Raw genomic sequence first — 18,025 nt, 5'->3', positions numbered from 1 at the left:
AAAAAAACATTAAAACACCTGCGGCTTATAGTCCGGTGCGGCTTATATATGTAACAAACAGGCAATTTTGCTGCTGCGGCTTATACTCCGGTGCGGCTTATAGTGCGGAAATTACGGTAAATGGCAGCTAGTGTAGCACACTCACTTTGTCACCAAGAATATAGCAGTTATCTCTCTCTCTCTCTCTCTCTCTCTCTCTCTCTCTCTCTCGGCCTGTCCCCCCCCATTCTGATAGTTTGACAGACTCAGCCAGTAAAAGCTATGACTGTACATGTTGAAAGAAAAGAAAAAAACATACCAAAAACAAACAAACAAACAAAACATCCCCTGAATCAAGCAGAATTGTCCTAATACGAGTAGCACTAGCTATTCCTTGGAGCTGGAACAAACGGCAACGCAGACACAGAGAATTCCTCTCTTGCGATCAAGGAGACAATGGGAGGTATTGATTAGATGGAAGAAGCCTGTCCAAATACACAAGGACAAGTCCACTCCAGATAACAGCAGCTATCTATTTCTATAGAGCTAAGTCCACTCCAGATAACAGCAGCTATCTATTTCTATAGAGCTAACGAGGCTGTGTGAGGGACTGTAAGGCGGATCACTGCTTTCCCATGAGAGCTCCTATTGTGTCCAGACGACTGCGGTTGTTCAGGACGCGTGACCGAAGTGCTGTTTGATTCTGCTTCCTTTTTCCACGGCCAAACTACAGCTGAATATGACCGTTTGTTCAAACTACTGCTGAATATGACTGTTTGTTCAAACTACAGCTGAATATAACCGTTTGTTCAAACTACAGCTGAATATGACCGTTTGTTCAAACTACAGCTGAATATGACCGTTTGTTCAAACTACAGCTGAATATAACCGTTTGTTCAAACTACAGCTGAATATGACCGTTCGTTCAAACTACAGCTGAATATGACCGTTTGTTCAAACTACAGCTGAATATAACCGTTTGTTCAAACTACAGCTGAATATGACTGTTTGTTCAAACTACAGCTGAATATAACCGTTTGTTCAAACTACAGCTGAATATGACCGTTTGTTCAAACTACAGCTGAATATGACCGTTTGTTCAAACTACAGCTGAATATAACCGTTTGTTCAAACTACAGCTGAATATGACCGTTCGTTCAAACTACAGCTGAATATGACCGTTTGTTCAAACTACAGCTGAATATAACCGTTTGTTCAAACTACAGCTGAATATAACCGTTTGTTCAAACTACAGCTGAATATGACCGTTTGTTCAAACTACAGCTGAATATAACCGTTTGTTCAAACTACAGCTGAATATAACCGTTTGTTCAAACTACAGCTGAATATAACCGTTTGTTCAAACTACAGCTGAATATGACCGTTTGTTCAAACTACAGCTGAATATGACTGTTTGTTCAAACTACAGCTGAATATGACCGTTTGTTCAAACTACAGCTGAATATGACCGTTTGTTCAACGGTTCGGCCCAGCACGTAACAGGATGTGAGCTGCCAGAACTGCAGGAACTGTATAACCAGCGGTGCCTCAGGAGGTCCCTGAAGATCATCAAGGACACAAATCATCCCCACAACAGCCTGTTCTCCCTGTTACCCTCAGGGAGGAGATACAGGGTCCCAAAAGCATGAACAAATCGCTTGAGGGACAGTTTCTTCCCGCAGGCCACGAGACTCCTTAACACTCATAAATAGACAATCATGTAGCAGCTGCAGTGCAGCTGCAGCGCATTACGTATGTTCAATTATGCCTAGGTTATTTGCACATGTACAAACAGAAGATTTAATTACGTTTAAATATTGCTTGTTGTTCTCTTGTTTCTTTTTTTTTGTCTCTTTGGACTGTTATTTTGCACTATGTTGTAACGGAGCCCAAGAATTTCACAGGTGATACTTGTACTACGGAGTGACAATAAAAATCTTGAATCTTGAACTACAGCTGAATATGACCGTTTGTTCAAACTACAGCTGAATATGACCGTTTGTTCAGACTACAGCTGAATATGACCGTTTGTTCAGTTTACAGCTCAATTCAAGCAGCAAAGAAAGTGAGGGCGCGATACGTTTTCACTGTCTAGACTCAAAGGAAAGGAAGATGCAAAGAATACGACGCGCTATTGACAAGGAAATTGATGATGACACACAAATTGTATGATTTGTCTCACAGAAGCCATGATTGTAAAACCCAATGTAAATGATAATAAGCAGCCAGTGTGTCAACAAGCAGTCAGTGTGGATTGTGACGGCAGCTGTGAGTCAAACCTGCTTTGATGATGATGGTGATGATGATGATGGGAACATGATGGGACTACTGAAAATAAATATTTTATTGGCTGTTAGTGAGGATTTAATCTGTCAGAGAGCTCATCTTCCTTGATGTCATGGCTGCCGCAGACAGAATGTGTGTGTGTGTGTGTGTGTGTGTGTGTGTGTGTGTGTGTGTGTGTGTGTGGGGGGGGGGTAATGTGTGATATTGAGACACATGAATCAGTCACTAAAAACAACAGTGTCACTGTCTATAAATGATGAAGGGTGTAATCCTGTCCTAAATGATATACTCTCTCTCTCTCTCTCTCTCTCTCTCTCTCTCTCTCTCTGTCTTTTTTTTTTAGCCCTGGAGTAGTATAAGTTTCTTAAAATGTGAGTGACATCATCTATCATGGCTATAATTATTGATTTCAGTTACTTTCTTTTACCTTTATTTATACAGGGGGAGTCTCACTGAGAGCAATGCTCTCTTTTTCAGGAGTGCCCTGTTCACATTCACACACACATTCACACCTGGAAGCGTTTGGGTTTCTGTGGCTCCAAAATACTTAGAATACGAAGTTAATTGGACAGGGATAATGCACAGTGCAAAATGGTACAAAGATATGAATAATTTGACATAAAATATTCATAGAATGTTTTTTTTGCAAACTCAAGTAATTTATGTCATAAGCAGCAGAACTGTAACTTTACTGTAACCACAACGTAAACAAATTCAGTAAGATTGTCACTCAGCTTCTAACCAGCAATAACAAGTTGTGTGCTCTCCGAATAAATTAAAGTCACAATGGGAAACAAATCACACGCAGGTGTTGAAATAAGTGGTGCAGGTTTGGCAGGTCGGACAGGTGCGTGCGTCCGTGTGTGTGCGTCCGCGTGCGCGTGTGTGTGCATGCGTGCGTATTTCACTGGAGGCGCTGCACCTTCTATCGCCACTCTCACTTCCTTGTTTGTTAGAACCGGGGGGGAAGGGGGAGGGGCTATAGGCTCAATCTCGTCCACACATCTCGCGCACAAACACACACTTAAAGAAGCAGCTGCACCGCTTAAAAATATGTTTCTAACCCAGATCAGCAGTGAGTCTGTAGTAACCAAGCATCGCCTTTTTGGCACAAGGCGTCACTCACGAGTCAATTTGAGTTAAAATCAACAAAATCTCAGACTTCTTGACGGTGGCGGGATATGAGTGGATGCGAAACAGCGGTTCAGAATGCCATTTATTATTCGACAAAGCCAAGCAATAATCCAGTTTAGAGACTGTTTTCAATAGTGATGCATAAAAAGATGCTCAATATTCTCCCAGGGACAATCCCAGATTTTCCATGAAACATTATTCTGTTTGTTCCAAAAAGCCATCAAATATTTTTTAGTAAGTACCATATGTATCATCTTATCACTGTGACATTTTAAGGCTGTGACTTATTATTTAGTGCGTCTCCACAATGGAGTGGACAGTTATTTAACGCATGTCCACCATGGACTGGACAGTTATTTACTGCATGTCCACCATGGAGTGGACAGTTATTTACTGCATGTCCACCATGGACTGGACAGTTATTTACTGCATGTCCACCATGGACTGGACAGTTATTTACTGCATGTCCACCATGGACTGGGCAGTTATTTACTGCATGTCCACCATGGACTGGACAGTTATTTACTGCATGTCCACCATGGACTGGGCAGTTATTTACTGCATGTCCACCATGGACTGGGCAGTTATTTACTGCATGTCCACCATGGACTGGACAGTTATTTACTGCATGTCCACCATGGACTGGACAGTTATTTACTGCATGTCCACCATGGACTGGACAGTTATTTACTGCATGTCCACCATGGACTGGACAGTTATTTACTGCATGTCCACCATGGACTGGACAGTTATTTACTGCATGTCCACCATGGACTGGACAGTTATTTACTGCATGTCCACCATGGACTGGACAGTTATTTACTGCATGTCCACCATGGACTGGACAGTTATTTACTGCATGTCCACCATGGACTGGACAGTTATTTACTGCATGTCCACCATGGACTGGACAGTTATTTACTGCATGTCCACCATGGACTGGACAGTTATTTACTGCATGTCCACCATGGACTGGACAGTTATTTACTGCATATCCACCATGGACTGGACAGTTATTTACTGCGTCTCACTCTCCACGGTGGACTGGACAGATCCCAAAGTCTCAGTGGTGGGCAGTCCACAGGAGCAGCACCATCAGCCAAAACACCGTGAATCAGCACTGAGATTTCATATTAGAGGGCGCCACTGAGCTGATTGTGTCCTGCCAGCAGCCAGCAGTCACATTCAGAGCTGATGGGCCGTATTACAGTAAAACACACTGGAGATGCACATTAGCCGCCGCACCAACTAAGCATACGCAGCCTTAATGTTTGTAGAAAGACTTTGTAAGGTTTCCATGCCAGTGATTTCAATGCTGCTGCTATGTGTAGCATTTTAACATGAATACATCATTACCATAGTAATCGAGACATTTGTATAATTGCCATAAACAAAGACCACGGCCTCTAGCAACCTCTAAATTGCCAAAACTACCAATCATCTCGATCATTTTCAGATTTTTCCTTATTTTTATGCAAATTACACCACTTGTGGAGTGGAGGAGAGGAGAGGAGAGGAGAGGAGAGGAGAAGAGAAGAGAAGAGAAGAGAAGAGAAGAGAAGAGAAGAGAAGAGAAGAGAAGAGAAGAGAGGGGAGAGCAGAGGAGAGAGGAGATGACAGGAGAGGAGAGGAGAGCAGAGGAGAGGAGAGCAGGGGGGAGGAGATGGGAGGGGATGAGAGGAGAAGAGAGGGGAGCAGAGGAGAGGAGGAGAGGAGATGACAGGAGAGGAGAGGAGAGCAGAGGAGAGGAGAGCAGGGGGGAGGAGATGGGAGGAGATGAGAGGAGAAGAGAGGGGAGCAGAGGAGAGGAGAGGAGAGGAGAGAGGAAAGCAGAGGAGAGGAGAGGAGAGGAGAGGAGAGGAGAGGAGAGGAGAGGAGAGGAGAGGAGAGGAGAGGAGAGGAGAGGAGAGGAGAGGAGAGGAGAGGAGGTTGAGGTTGAGGTTGAGGTAATATAATGTTAGGGTTAATTCAGTTCTGTGTCGAGTTGATACCAGGTGGATCCTCTTAGCGGGGGATAGGGCCAGAGTGATTATGGAGAGAAATGCTCTCCAGGCTGGGATGTGACAGCAGCATTGCAGGATACACACATTACAGCAATAATCCAATAGTAATCATGTGTATTATGATATATGATCCCCTCAGTGCGGCAGGAGATTCTTTATCACTTTATTTATTCCCTCTGTCACACACTGGGCTTACTGAATCCTTACACACCCGGAGTCGCAGCCGTCGATTAGATGGAGAATGCAGTGTGTGCAGTGGATGAAAGCAAAGACGCACAACTTCAAATGCCATCAAAGCAAACCACATCCACTGGGGGCAGCATAGATATCGCTCTAGGTTGGTACTATCAGTCTATGTAAAAAGAAGAAGACATGAGCTCATCTACATCAAAGAGCATGGAAGGAAAGAGAGGACACTCCGGCCATTTTTGGAAACAGAATGCGCCTCGCAGTGGTGAGCTGCGGTAGCGCGGGCCCCTATAATCAGCCTCTCTAAACAGTAACTCAACGGGAGAACAACAACCATATTGTGGAAACTAAGCAAAATTTTTCGTTTTTTTCTTTTAGTTTTTTCAAGATAAATAGTAAATGCAAAGGACCCGAGGTTAAAACCATGGCAACGCACTTCTGACGGAGTGGACGACAGCCGCATTAGCTATTTAGCTTGAAAAAACTAAACAAAGAAAACGAAAAATTTTGCTTAGTTTCCACAATATGGTTGTTGTTTTACATCCCTGCACTACACCACTTCAATCAAGATTTACAGTACGCCCAGAAAAGATGTGAATCCATGAAATTTAGAGTGTTCTCCCGTTGAGTTACTGTTTAGAGAGGCTGATTATAGGGGCCCGCGCTACCGCAGTTGACCACTGCGAGCCTGTGCGAGGTTCTTTTGGCGCTGTCACGCTTCCAAAAATAAAAAATGGCGGAGGCTGCTGGGCGCTGATGTTGCAATGGGGCAATATGGAGCTGTCATTTCTTTCCATAAAAGTTCTTTGTCTACATGAGTAAACGTGTCATGCAAACACTGAGCCGCCTACCCTAATAGGTATAATTAGTGTTGTCTAGAGAGAGAGAGTGGCGTCAGCGGAGGACCAAAATGCGTGACTCATTAGCCAATGAACAGCCAGGAAGGGGTCTCGCGCTATTTTTGAATGCTAAAATAAAGCTGATAATGTACAATGTGATTATAAAAAATAAAATAAAAACTTTCAAAGTACAACACAAACTGTCCATTTTGCGGCAACTCGACAGTGCTGCTTAATCCAGGACCTTACTTCCTGGAACTCTTGAGAGTAAAAAAACTGGTCCATTGGAGTGAAAGGAGATGTTGCGACTCTTCTATATACACGGCTCTGGGTATAATGAGACATGTGATAGTGTGATGCGAGCTCACCCGGCGTGCATGAAGACGTAGCTCAGGTACCTCCAGGCCTGGGCCCGGAGCTGGGGGTGGTACGGCAGGGGGCCCTTCAGGAAGGAGGGGCTGGACACCTGGAGCACCCAGCGGTCCAGCTGCAGCCCGTAGTACATAAACACGGCTACCTGGGAGAGGGCGGAGCGGGGCGGGGCGGGGGTACATGGTGGGTGAGTTGAGGAAGAATGTCGTTATGAAAGCCCCGACACACCCCTTTTAGCCGTTCTTCCGACTGGATTTGGATTAGATTTAGCGACGGTGATTGGCTGAAGGAGTTGTCTGTCAAGGCAAGTACTCCCACCCACTGAAATCAACGTGAGCAGCTGGAAGTCCAGACTGACACGTAGAGCGAAACAGGATGTGAGGTCACCACGTTAACAGGATGGTTTGTAACCCAGGCTACTGATTCGTCTAATTTCAAAACAGGTGTGAAATGATCTGAACCCAAGTGAAATGATCTCACTCCACTTATTTCAAGGAAGACAAATGTCAAAACTTGATACATGCACAAAATGACATGACAAAATGACTAAATACATGTATTTATTTGGTGAGGAAGGCGGTAGAGCAGCACATAACTGATCCCTGTCTCCCCGCTTTACCTCAGCGATGGTGATGGCCAGGATGAGCCAGGGCGGGGGGCAGTAGGTGTAGCTGTCAAAGTACCACTTGCGGTCGACCTCGCGGGGCAGCGTCTCGTAGGCCACGTGGCGGACCAGCCGCTGGGACAGGCCCAGGCCCAGGCCCACCTCCTCCCTCAGGGCGGAGCCTTTCAGCTGCCGGCCCCCCTGCAGGATGGCCCTGCGGAAGCTGTTGGAGCGCTTGTTGCTCATCTGTGGAGGCAGAGGGAGGGGGAGGGGTTAGCGAAGGGAGAGGGAGGGGTTAGCGAAGGAAGGGGGAACGGAGGGAGAGCGGTAATGAAAGGGTAGAGAGGGAGGGAGGGGTGAGAGAGGGAGGGAGGGATGAGAGAGGGGTCAGAAGAGAGACCAAAAAGGAAGATCATCTTTACTACTTCATAGCCACCAGTTCAATAGGTTGTTAAATTCATAGCAATCCGGTCTCGACCTGCACACTGCTCGGTTGCCTTACTTAAAGGGACAGCTCACCCTAAAATCTAAAATACATATTTTTCACATATTTGGCACTCGGCTTGTGGTGGTCAAAGTGACAAAAACATACATTTGAAAAACTAAACAGCAATGTCTCTTTCCAGAAATCATGACCCGGTTATTCAAGGCAATCCACAAACATTGTTGTGTTTAGTTTCATGTAGGAACTATTTTCTTGAGACCGAACTACACCCACTAGCTACTAGTTAGTTCCTACATGAAACTGCTCACAACTAGGTCTGTGTTATCTTGGGTAACCGGGTCATGATTTCTGGAAAGAGACATTGGCTGGGTTTCCCAAAAGCTTCTTTGCGCTAAGAAGCTAATTTAACCCTTCTTAAGGCCCCCTTAAGAAGCAAACGCGTTTCCCAATTGCTTCTTTACAAAGGCATGCGTTTCCCAAAAGCTTCTTAGCGCTAAGAAGCTTCTTTGACCCTTCTTAAGGCTCCCGTAAGAAGCCAACGAAGCCAACGTGTTTCCCGATTGCTTCTTAGCCTAAAATTATCTTCCAATTATCTTCCGTTAAGAAGGCTGCGTTTCCCAAAAGCTTCTTAGCGCTAAGATGATCTTTCGTTAAGAAGGTTTTGTAAGAAGGGTCTGGGGCATTCTTAACACCTTCTTAATGACAAAACACTGGCAGATCCAGCCGCGTCAGGCAAAAGGAGATACTTGTGTCCACTGTTCCTCTTGTGTTTTTCCCTTTTTCCTTTCTTTCATGTACCCTTTTAGTGTTTAAAATTAGGGAACACTTGAAAATCTCCCCTGTATGTATGGTTACTTGTGTTTTAAATGTTTTACCGTAGGCTATATTCCTCTAATCAGAATGGATTCCTTTTATAATGTTGTGGATTTATATAGCACCTTTCACAGAACCCAAGGTCGCTTAAATTCTGTAGTGTTTCTCTGTTTTGTTGTATGCTGTGTATATAAAGCAATTTGAACTGCAGTCCATGTCTGAAATAAATAATGTTTAATAAAGTTTAACATGACCATGATTAGGTGTTAACAGTGTTTTTCAACCACTGAGTCGTGGCCCACTGCTGGGCTCAGAGTGCCATCAAGTGAGCCGCTCCAGTTAAGATGCTTCTTAAGAGCCTTCTATTTTTTTTATTTTTCTCTTCTGTTAAGAAGGCGTTTGGGAAACACTTCTTTGGAGCCTTCTTACCTCCTTAAGAAGCTTCTTAACTCCTTAAGAAGCTTCTTAACTCTTAAGAAGCTTCTTTGTTGGGAAACTCAGCCATTGCTGTTGAGTTTTTCAGATGTATGTTTTTGTCACTTCGACCACCACAAGCCGAGTGCCATCCAGTTCCATTGTACTGGAGAAAAGGCAGAAATCTCTACCCCTGATATCTCCAAAACTCAGCAACTCACACCAAAAGATGTACAGTAGATGGATAAATACCACTACATGTAAGAGGAAAAACATGTAATTTTGGATTTTAGGGTGAGCTGGCCCTTTAAAGCAAAGAAGTTACGGTGAAAGAACTGAAGGCTAATAGGTTGGTCCATTGCAACATGGGGAGCAGGACATTTCTTGGCAACACTCGCCCTACTCTGCCTCTGATTGGCTGTCATGGTTCTGTGCTGTTATCCCATTGGCACAAGGAGGTGTTTTCAGGCCAAAATGGTGGCAGCGCGGTTGTCAAAAAAAGCACCAGAGCTTCATCTCTTGCCTTCTCATATACTCCTTGCTTAAAGTAATGATATCATCAGGAATGTTCTGGTCAAATGGGAAACGTTATCCTGTAATTTGAAGAACTCTGGGGGTACAGGCCACACACACACACACACACACACACACACACACACGCGCGCACACACACACGCACGCACAGACACACACCACTCCTCCTCAGTCAAACACTGACAGCAACCACACTGCCATGCCCCTCCCATCTCGCCGTGGCAACAGAATGCTTCGAACATCACCTAGCAACCACTGAGCCCTTTTCTTCGGCCCAAAGCACACAGGACTGTTTTCTATTCTATTTCTATTTGACGAGTTCATTCACAAAACTCAGGATATCCATATCACTCACCTGAAGTCCATCATTCACTATATGAGTCAGTTACAGAAGCTCCAGTCCATCAAAGTGTGATCATTTTTTTAACTGAGGAATTAGGTGACCATCTCATTTTGAAACTCCTCTCACTCACACACACACACACACATACAGTGGGCGTGAACATACAGGCATTCCAAAACACACACAGACACATATATTTACACGGACGCACACACACATACACATAAACACACACACACACACATAAACACACACACACACACACACACAGTGAGAGGATTTGAGGAATGTTTTTCCCTTGGTACGCCTCATATTGAGAATATTCATGGGCGTCTCATAGACCAGTGAATGAGGGACTCAGGACTCTGTCCTCAGAATCAACAGGATTACAAGATCCCATAGAGCTGAACAGTCATGTGACATCTGTTGCCCCGGAAGTGAGTTTCCCCATTCAATTTCTCCATAGACATTTTGAAAGATCCTTATATAACAAGTTTTAAGGTTGAGAACCAAGCCACCCTGTGACCTACTGAATAGTGAGTGAGTGACCATAAAACATTTCAGTTGGAGCAAAAAACAAAAAATAAACATAGGGAAAAATTGAAAATTAGAATTTTCCCCGTCTTTATTTTTTGTTTCTGCTTAAACTTGTTTAAAACTTAGTAGTACAGTATAAGGATTTTATAGGCAGTGTGAATGCGGATGGAGGTTCTGCTTTATCACAGCTGTAGCAGCCTCCCAAGCCTTTTATTACACTCTGCTGTGTGCTTTACAGGAGTCGCCATGACGATGCAGCGACTCCTGTCCCACTTCACTCCCTCTCTCCCACCCTCTCTCTCTCTCTCTCCCTCTCCCACCCTCTCTCTCTCTCCCTCTCTCTCTCCCTCTCTCTCTCTCTCTCCCTCTCTCTCTCTCACACTCTCTCTCTCCCTCTCCCTCCCCCTCTCTCCCTCTCTCCCTCTCTCTCTCTCCCTCTCTCTCTCTCTCTCTCTCTCTCCCTCTCTCCCTCTCCCTCCCCCTCTCTCCCCATACTGTTCGTGTCACACTCCATAGCTCAACTCTACCTTTGTGTTTGTGGCTCTCGTGTTATGGGAAACCACAATGTGTCAGCAAGTGGGTTTTATTTCCAGACAATAAAGATGAGTAATATTGTTTTCAGCGTTTGTATTTCGGGGATCGGCAAAAGAGACTAATTCAATGCGGCACGGTGGATATTAGCTCTAACATTATAATGCATCACAATGGTGGGGATATAATTATGAGCAGAATTGTGCGTTGCCTTTCAAATGCTGCCCCACGCATGTTGTGGCTGCAATGTGTTTTTGTTCGGGCACAATCACCAGACTTATCAGAGCAGAAAGGAAACCCCGTGGTTTACAGATAATGAATATATTTTCAAAGTGTTATTATCCGTGAGCGATTCTACTTGCAAATTAAAAAAAAAAAAAGTACTACTTTTAATTGACTCGAGGAGTTGATTGGGTTGGAGAGATATGGGCAAAGAAATAACAGTAAAGAGGAAGTCACGATAAGAAGAAAGACGTCCAATCAAAACATCGATATAAAGGAACAGTTGGCTGACGTGTCTCCAGGCAGCGTTTAATGAGACTTTTCAGGTGTTCTGCAGGGATCACTGTTTGGAGATAAACCTCAGAGAAAGACAATTATTTCAGCGCTGATGAGAACTGTGGGAAAATGATTACGGGTTACCATGGCCACTTCAAGACCGCACACCAGAGAGAATGGAATCACACCGCGTGCACAAAGGCACACGCACAAACACACACACACACACACATACACATACACACATGGACACACACACACACACACACACACACACACACACACACACGCACACACACACACCTCTCCAGAGCCCCCCCCCAGGCAGTCATGGTCCATAAAGGCAGTTGATTCCTCGAGCAAAGTGACTGCAATTCCTCTCCTCTTTTTTCCTCATAAAAGACATAAAAGGGAGAGTGACGTTGTCTCTATTCACACACTGGCAGGGAGAGAGGGGAGGGGAGGGGAGGAGAGGAGAGAGGGGAGAGAGGAGAGGAGAGAGGGGAGAGGGAAGGAGGGAGGGGAGGGGAGGAGAGAGGGGAGAGGAGAGATGGGAGGGGGGAGTGGAGGGGAGGAGAGGAGAGAGGGGAGAGAGGAGAGGAGAGAGGGGAGAGGGAAGGAGGGAGGGGAGGGGAGGAGAGAGGGGAGAGGAGAGATGGGAGGGGGGAGTGGAGGAGAGGAGAGAGGGAAGAGAGGGGAGGAGAGGAGAGGGGGGAGGGGAGGAGAGAGTGGAGGGGAGAGGGGAGGGGAGAGGGGAGAGAGGAGAGATGGGAGGAGATGAGAGAGGGGAGAGGAGAGAGGGGAGGAGAGGAGCGGAGAGATGGGAAGAGATTAGAGGAGAGGAGAGAGGGGAGGAGAGAGGGGAGAGGGAAGGAGAGAGGGGAGGAGAGATGGGAGGAGAGGAGAGAGGGGAGAGGAGAGAGAGGACAGGGGAGGGGAACAAATTGGTGTTCAGCCAGCAAGAGACAAAAAGGGACAATTTCACCGTCTGATCCTTGGACAGCTCTATCAGAGAAAGGGGAGCACAAAGATGGGGGGAGAGAGAAGGGAGAGGGGGGGAGAGAGCCTTACAAGTGTGATGCTGACATGTGGAGTGCATCCTAGGCTACCTATTCAGAACAAGCCTTTTATGTTTTGGGGTGTCACTTTTGCCGCTAAGCAAGGCAACATGAAACTGCGTGGTTTTGGAATGGGGCCAACACAAGATTCCCTTCATCTGTTTCCACTGCATTTTGCATTTACCTTTTATCGATATACAACTTTTCCACCTCCGCCAAGCGTGAGAGTTTTTTATTTTATTTTCTGGTGTTTCTACTCAGGTTTTTCATGTGCAAATTGAAAATGTTGCATGAAAACAGGTGGATGGAAAGCCACCTGCTGAAGAAGAGTGTGAGTAGAGTGAGGGCAGAGCAGGAGTAGTAGTTTATTAAATGTCTTTATCACAGGAGTGGTGGGCACAAACCATAAACACAACCTCCAGGAAAACACAATATTCCTGTCTACTATGCAGACGGGCCAGGTGTAAAACATTATGATCGTCGCACTGGGAACAAACAGAGCCAGAGCGAAGAGGGAGGGAGGGAGGAAGAGAGACAGAGAGGGAGAGAGAGGAAGAGAGACAGAGAGAGAGAGAGAGAGAGGGAGGAAGAGAGACAGAGAGGGAGAGAGAGAGAGGAAGAGAGACAGAGAGAGAGGAAGACAGACGAGAGAGAGAGGGAGGAAGACAGACAGAGAGGGAGAGAGAGAGAGGGAGGAAGAGAGACAGAGAGAGAGAGAGGAAGACAGACAGAGAGAGAGAGGGGGAGAGAGGGAGGAAGAGAGACAGAGAGGGAGAGAGAGAGAGGAAGAGAGACAGAGAGAGAGGAAGACAGACGAGAGAGAGAGAGAGAGAGAGAGAGGGAGGAAGACAGACAGAGAGGGAGAGAGAGAGGGAGGAAGAGAGACAGAGAGAGAGAGAGAGAGGGAGGAAGAGAGACAGAGAGGGAGAGAGGGAGGAAGAGAGACAGAGAGAGAGATGGAGGAAGAGAGAGAGAGAGAGAGAGAGAGAGGAAGACAGACAGAGAGAGAGAGAGAGAGGGGGGGAGGAAGAGAGACAGAGAGAGAGAGGGAGGAAGATAGACAGAGGGAGAGAGGGGGAGGAGGAGGTAAAGAGAGGCAGAGTGAGTGAGTGAGTGAGTGCTGACTTGAACGCAGACTGTGAGGGAGCAGAGAGCAGGCAATTAGTGGCAATCACACTGACTGACAGGCAGGCGACGGTTATGGAAGAGCTGCACCACAAAGCAAGGATGGTGCTGCAAATAAGCCCCTCTCCTCCTCCTCCTCCTCCTCCTCCTCCACCAACTCCTATCTCCTCTCTCCTTCCTTCCTTCCTTTCCTCAGCCCAGTCACCCAGGACAAGATGTTGGCTTACGCTAAACTTTCTGCAAACTAGGGATGCAGGCGACTAGTCGGTTAAACGTTTAAACATCCGCTCCCCTCGCTAGTCGGGACCAAAATACTAGTCGGTTAAACTAATAATTAAATGATCATAATAATTAACAATCCCGGCGGTAACTGTTGTGTCTTTACGCCGTCACCAGCCACTGTGGTAGCCCCGCCCCCCTCCTCTGATGCCTGCATGTAAACAAACCAGGCAGCATGTGTTAGTGGGAGTGGACCATAGAGCTCAACAATCATGTGAGAGTTCCCCATTCATTTTCTCCATAGACATTTAGAAAAAATCCTTATATCACGAGTTTTAAGGCTGGAACCAAGCCAACCCGTGACCTACTGAATCATGAGTGACCCTAAAACATTTCAGTAAGTAATCAATTAATCAATTAATCAATCAAATGTTTTAGTTGCCTAACCATAACCCATGTAGTTTTATTTGCGCAATGTTTTCAAATGAACATTGGAGAGGCAGTGCCTTGTTGAAATGTTGAGATGCAAAATATTTTTTGGTTCACAAACGTTAACATATCCACCGTAGCAAGACATGTAACATGCTAACATTTTACTCTGGTGACTGGGTTGCTTTCCTCCCTTTTATTGCAGTCTGTGATCAGCCTCTGTTGTGGCTGCCTCTGTGACACACACACACACACGCACACACACACACACACACACACACACACACACACACACACACACTCCCCATTCCTCTGTGTCCCACTTCCACTGCCACACCCCGACCCACAACCTGTCACATGACACGGATACACCAATAGCAAAAAGCCCCTTGGCATTTTTTCCAAGCATCCCACAAGCCCATTCCTTGCCCACTGTATGGGACAATAAAGAAAGAAAGATGGATTGGATTGGACTCTGACACACACGCGCACACACACGCGCACGCACACACACACACACACACACACACACACACACACACACAGAGAACAATGAATTCCCTACATGTTCTACAGACGCACCCCTCACCACCCCTCACAGTTATTATATCCCACCCACCCAGCTGATCCCGCTCTAAGATGACTCTGTAAGACTTTACAACTAGAAGGTCAGTCAGAGAGCGCAGACCTCTGCCAAGGCCAGATGCTTGTTTGTAAGGCTTTACATACATACAGTACATACATACATACATACATACATACATACATACATACATACATACATACATACGTACGTACATACATACATACGTACATACATACATACACATACATACCTACAAACAAACAAACATACAAACAAACACCACCAAAAACATAGCCTCCTTGGTGGAGGTGATAAGGTGACTTTAATTAAGGGTTAGTTCATGTTTAATGTATCTATGAATCATCTACTAATGTTGTTGCTGTTAACTTGTGGACCGTTGGGTTGAGGCATGACAACACTGAGGTTAAGGTTAGAGCAAGCTTACGGTCAATGCTGTTAATTAAAGGCTGGCTTTACTAATCAAGCCACTTTGTAGCATTAATAATCTCGGTAATATAAGCACATGGGCAGTGTTTACCTTCTCTCCCTGTTTTCCTCACAGAGAAAACTCCTCCTGCAGAAACTCCGCCCCCCACCAGCTGCAAGTCATTACGGCTCGTTAAGGCTCTCCTCTCCATGGATGTGCGCATACTTCAAAAATAAAAATAAACAATAACAGCCGCCCTCGGAGCAGATTCCGCCTCTCGAGCAGAACTTCCGCAGCTCCGTTGTGACGCGCTGTGACGTAAAACACGTCACAACGGAGGGCTTTGCCAGAGGAGGAAATGGGTTATCTCCGAGAGGAAAACAGAGAGAGACTGCCCATGTGCTGATATTATTAATGATACAAAGTATCGGTAAAGCCATCCGTTAAGCGTTAGTTAATGTACCCTTATTGTAAAGTGTGAGTGACGCCTCCAAACTGTCCCAGGGGAGAAACACAGAAGGATGTTTGAAAGTGAAAGTGAAAGTGGGGCAAGGTGAGCGTTAAGGGGGGAGTTTATCACAAGGTTGCCAGTCGTTTCCTATTCAGAAGCCTTTCCACCTTGGAATATGGCTTTTGGGACCCGCATGTAAAAAATGGGTGAAACGTTTAATTGGTAAAAGAAAAGCCACAGTTTAGACAGTGGAGAAACACAGCAAAGAAGCATCTAAGGACATCGGAGGAGACAAGCAAATGCTAGATGGGACGATATGCTCCGAGACTGATTAATTCTGCTGCCAAATAAAGGCTGCTATCTGAGACCGAGTATTCTAGACTTGAAGAGATTTCTGCACTTTATGAGATTGATTCATTCTGCATGATGGTGCAATTTGAGACTGAGTTGCACTTAAGATTGAAACCCTATAATCAAATTTACCTTTACTTGAACCATTCTAATAGCAGGATCAGGGCAATGAGGGCATGCGGCAATTTAGGCCCACTTGGCCACTTTGTTTATTTTTCTTAGATTTGGACAGTTAACATATACTTAGTTAACATATAATACACTTATATTGTTTTCATTGTGTGCTTTCTTTATAGTGTCATTTTATTGTGTGCGTTGCTCTTGATTTTATTACTGAGTACTCCATTTTGTTCGCTCTCATGTTCATCACAACATGTTCTGGAATGACAATAAACATGCTTGAATCCTTCTATATATCGTCCCATCCCTAGAAAATATAGCTACTGTAAAGATATAGAGCCATATGATTTCCGCAATGCAGAAGAAAATTTGGATGGACCACACATGGAGCACATGGAATTGGTTAATAAAAATAGAATCAACTGTAAAACATGGACTATTGCAGAATTTTCCATAATTTGACTGAAATTGATAAAAGGAGGCCTAATTGTCAAAATCCAAAGTAGACCTAATTATTGCAGTATTAATGATTTCATAATTGTGAAATAGGCCTAGAGAAATAATTCTGTTTTCGATCGGGGTGTTTTGATACGGGGGTCGGCCTTACGTGGGACCCTTACGTCACCTCACAACTTGGTTTTCACTTTGAGACACATGTCTGATAGAGCCAAATCATCAAGGAAAAAGATCAACCAAAAAGCATCATATCCCCTAAATTAAAATTAAAACGGGATAAAAAATGTACATGAAAAAAAGTTTTTTGAACGAAATGAAATGGATCTCAGATGGCCCTACAGATACACGTCGGACTGAACGACACAGTTGGTGAATGTCACTGGAAGGTGCAAACATCTCACCAGGTTGACAAAGTCCTGGTAGCAGATCTTTCCGTCTGCGTTGCCGTCGGCGAGGGCCAGCAGGACCTCCAGCTTGTGGGGGTCGAGCTCGGAGCCGTGGGCCGCCAGCAAGTCCCTGAAGCGCTCGGTGCTGATGAAGCCCGAGCTCTCTGGGTCATACTGCAGAAGAACACACACAGTGCAAAATGACTCAGGCTGGATGCAGGTTGTGATTAGTAGTACCGTAGTAGTAGGATATCAAATAAGAGTTAGAACAGACTAGAATGGACTCAGATCTTTAGTTGAAGCAAACTGAACACGACTCACAGTATTTCACAAGCATAACACACATGCAGCACACTGAACGAAGCAGCAGATACCAACAAAAAGAGCCAGAAGTTCACCAGAGGTCATTGTGCATACTTTCCTCTTCCAAAGCCAAAGAAACCAGCTTTTTAAGTCACAGTTCGAGCAACCCTAATTGCTCTGAAGAAGCCCAACTATTGAGACGAGGCAGTAACTTTTAACAGCTTTGCATTTTACTTTGAAATGACAGCGGGGGCCCTGCATTTAACCACAGGCTATTTTTTTTTGTTTTACCAGAGATTATTCAAAGAGCTGAACAGTTCTAAAGAGCTTCAGAGTGAAACGTATTCAGTGATCACTTGACACTTGAATGGGAAAAGATGTTTTGTTCACCTCTGACATCTTGGCCCACTCCCACACACTCTTTTCTTTCCTTCACACGTCTGAGTGGAAAACACACCAGACGCTGAAGCGCCGTGAAATAGCTGCGAAGTGCAGCCAGTATTCATTTTGGGCAGCCTTGTTAACAGATTAGACCGTTCAGAGCGGAAATACACAAATACAAATACACAAGCTCTGTTCGGAGCGTGTGTATT

The 18,025-nt window shown here is 45.2% G+C and overlaps 1 protein-coding gene across 2 annotated transcripts in view; it reads right to left on the bottom strand.

The window, feature by feature from the left end:
- Positions 1 to 18,025, bottom strand: part of rhbdl3 (rhomboid, veinlet-like 3) — a gene marked incomplete at both ends in the record, with an annotated part of 88,270 nt that overhangs the window by 17,168 nt on the left and 53,077 nt on the right. The window contains 3 exons of one of the 2 annotated variants that reach the window (XM_083655562.1): positions 6,799 to 6,947; positions 7,422 to 7,652; positions 17,124 to 17,303. In XM_083655562.1, coding sequence (XP_083511688.1) covers positions 6,799 to 6,947; positions 7,422 to 7,652; positions 17,124 to 17,303 — 560 coding nt within the window. The remainder of the gene's footprint in view (positions 1 to 6,798; positions 6,948 to 7,421; positions 7,653 to 17,123; positions 17,304 to 18,025) is intronic. The other variant, XM_083655563.1, reaches the window with a different exon arrangement.

This window comes from Poromitra crassiceps (assembly GCF_964638095.1).
Source record: "Poromitra crassiceps genome assembly, chromosome: 19".
Taxonomy (NCBI): Eukaryota; Metazoa; Chordata; class Actinopteri; order Beryciformes; family Melamphaidae; genus Poromitra; species Poromitra crassiceps.
Note: the sequence above shows the minus strand (reverse complement) of the source record. Positions and strands in the feature narration are given on the sequence as shown.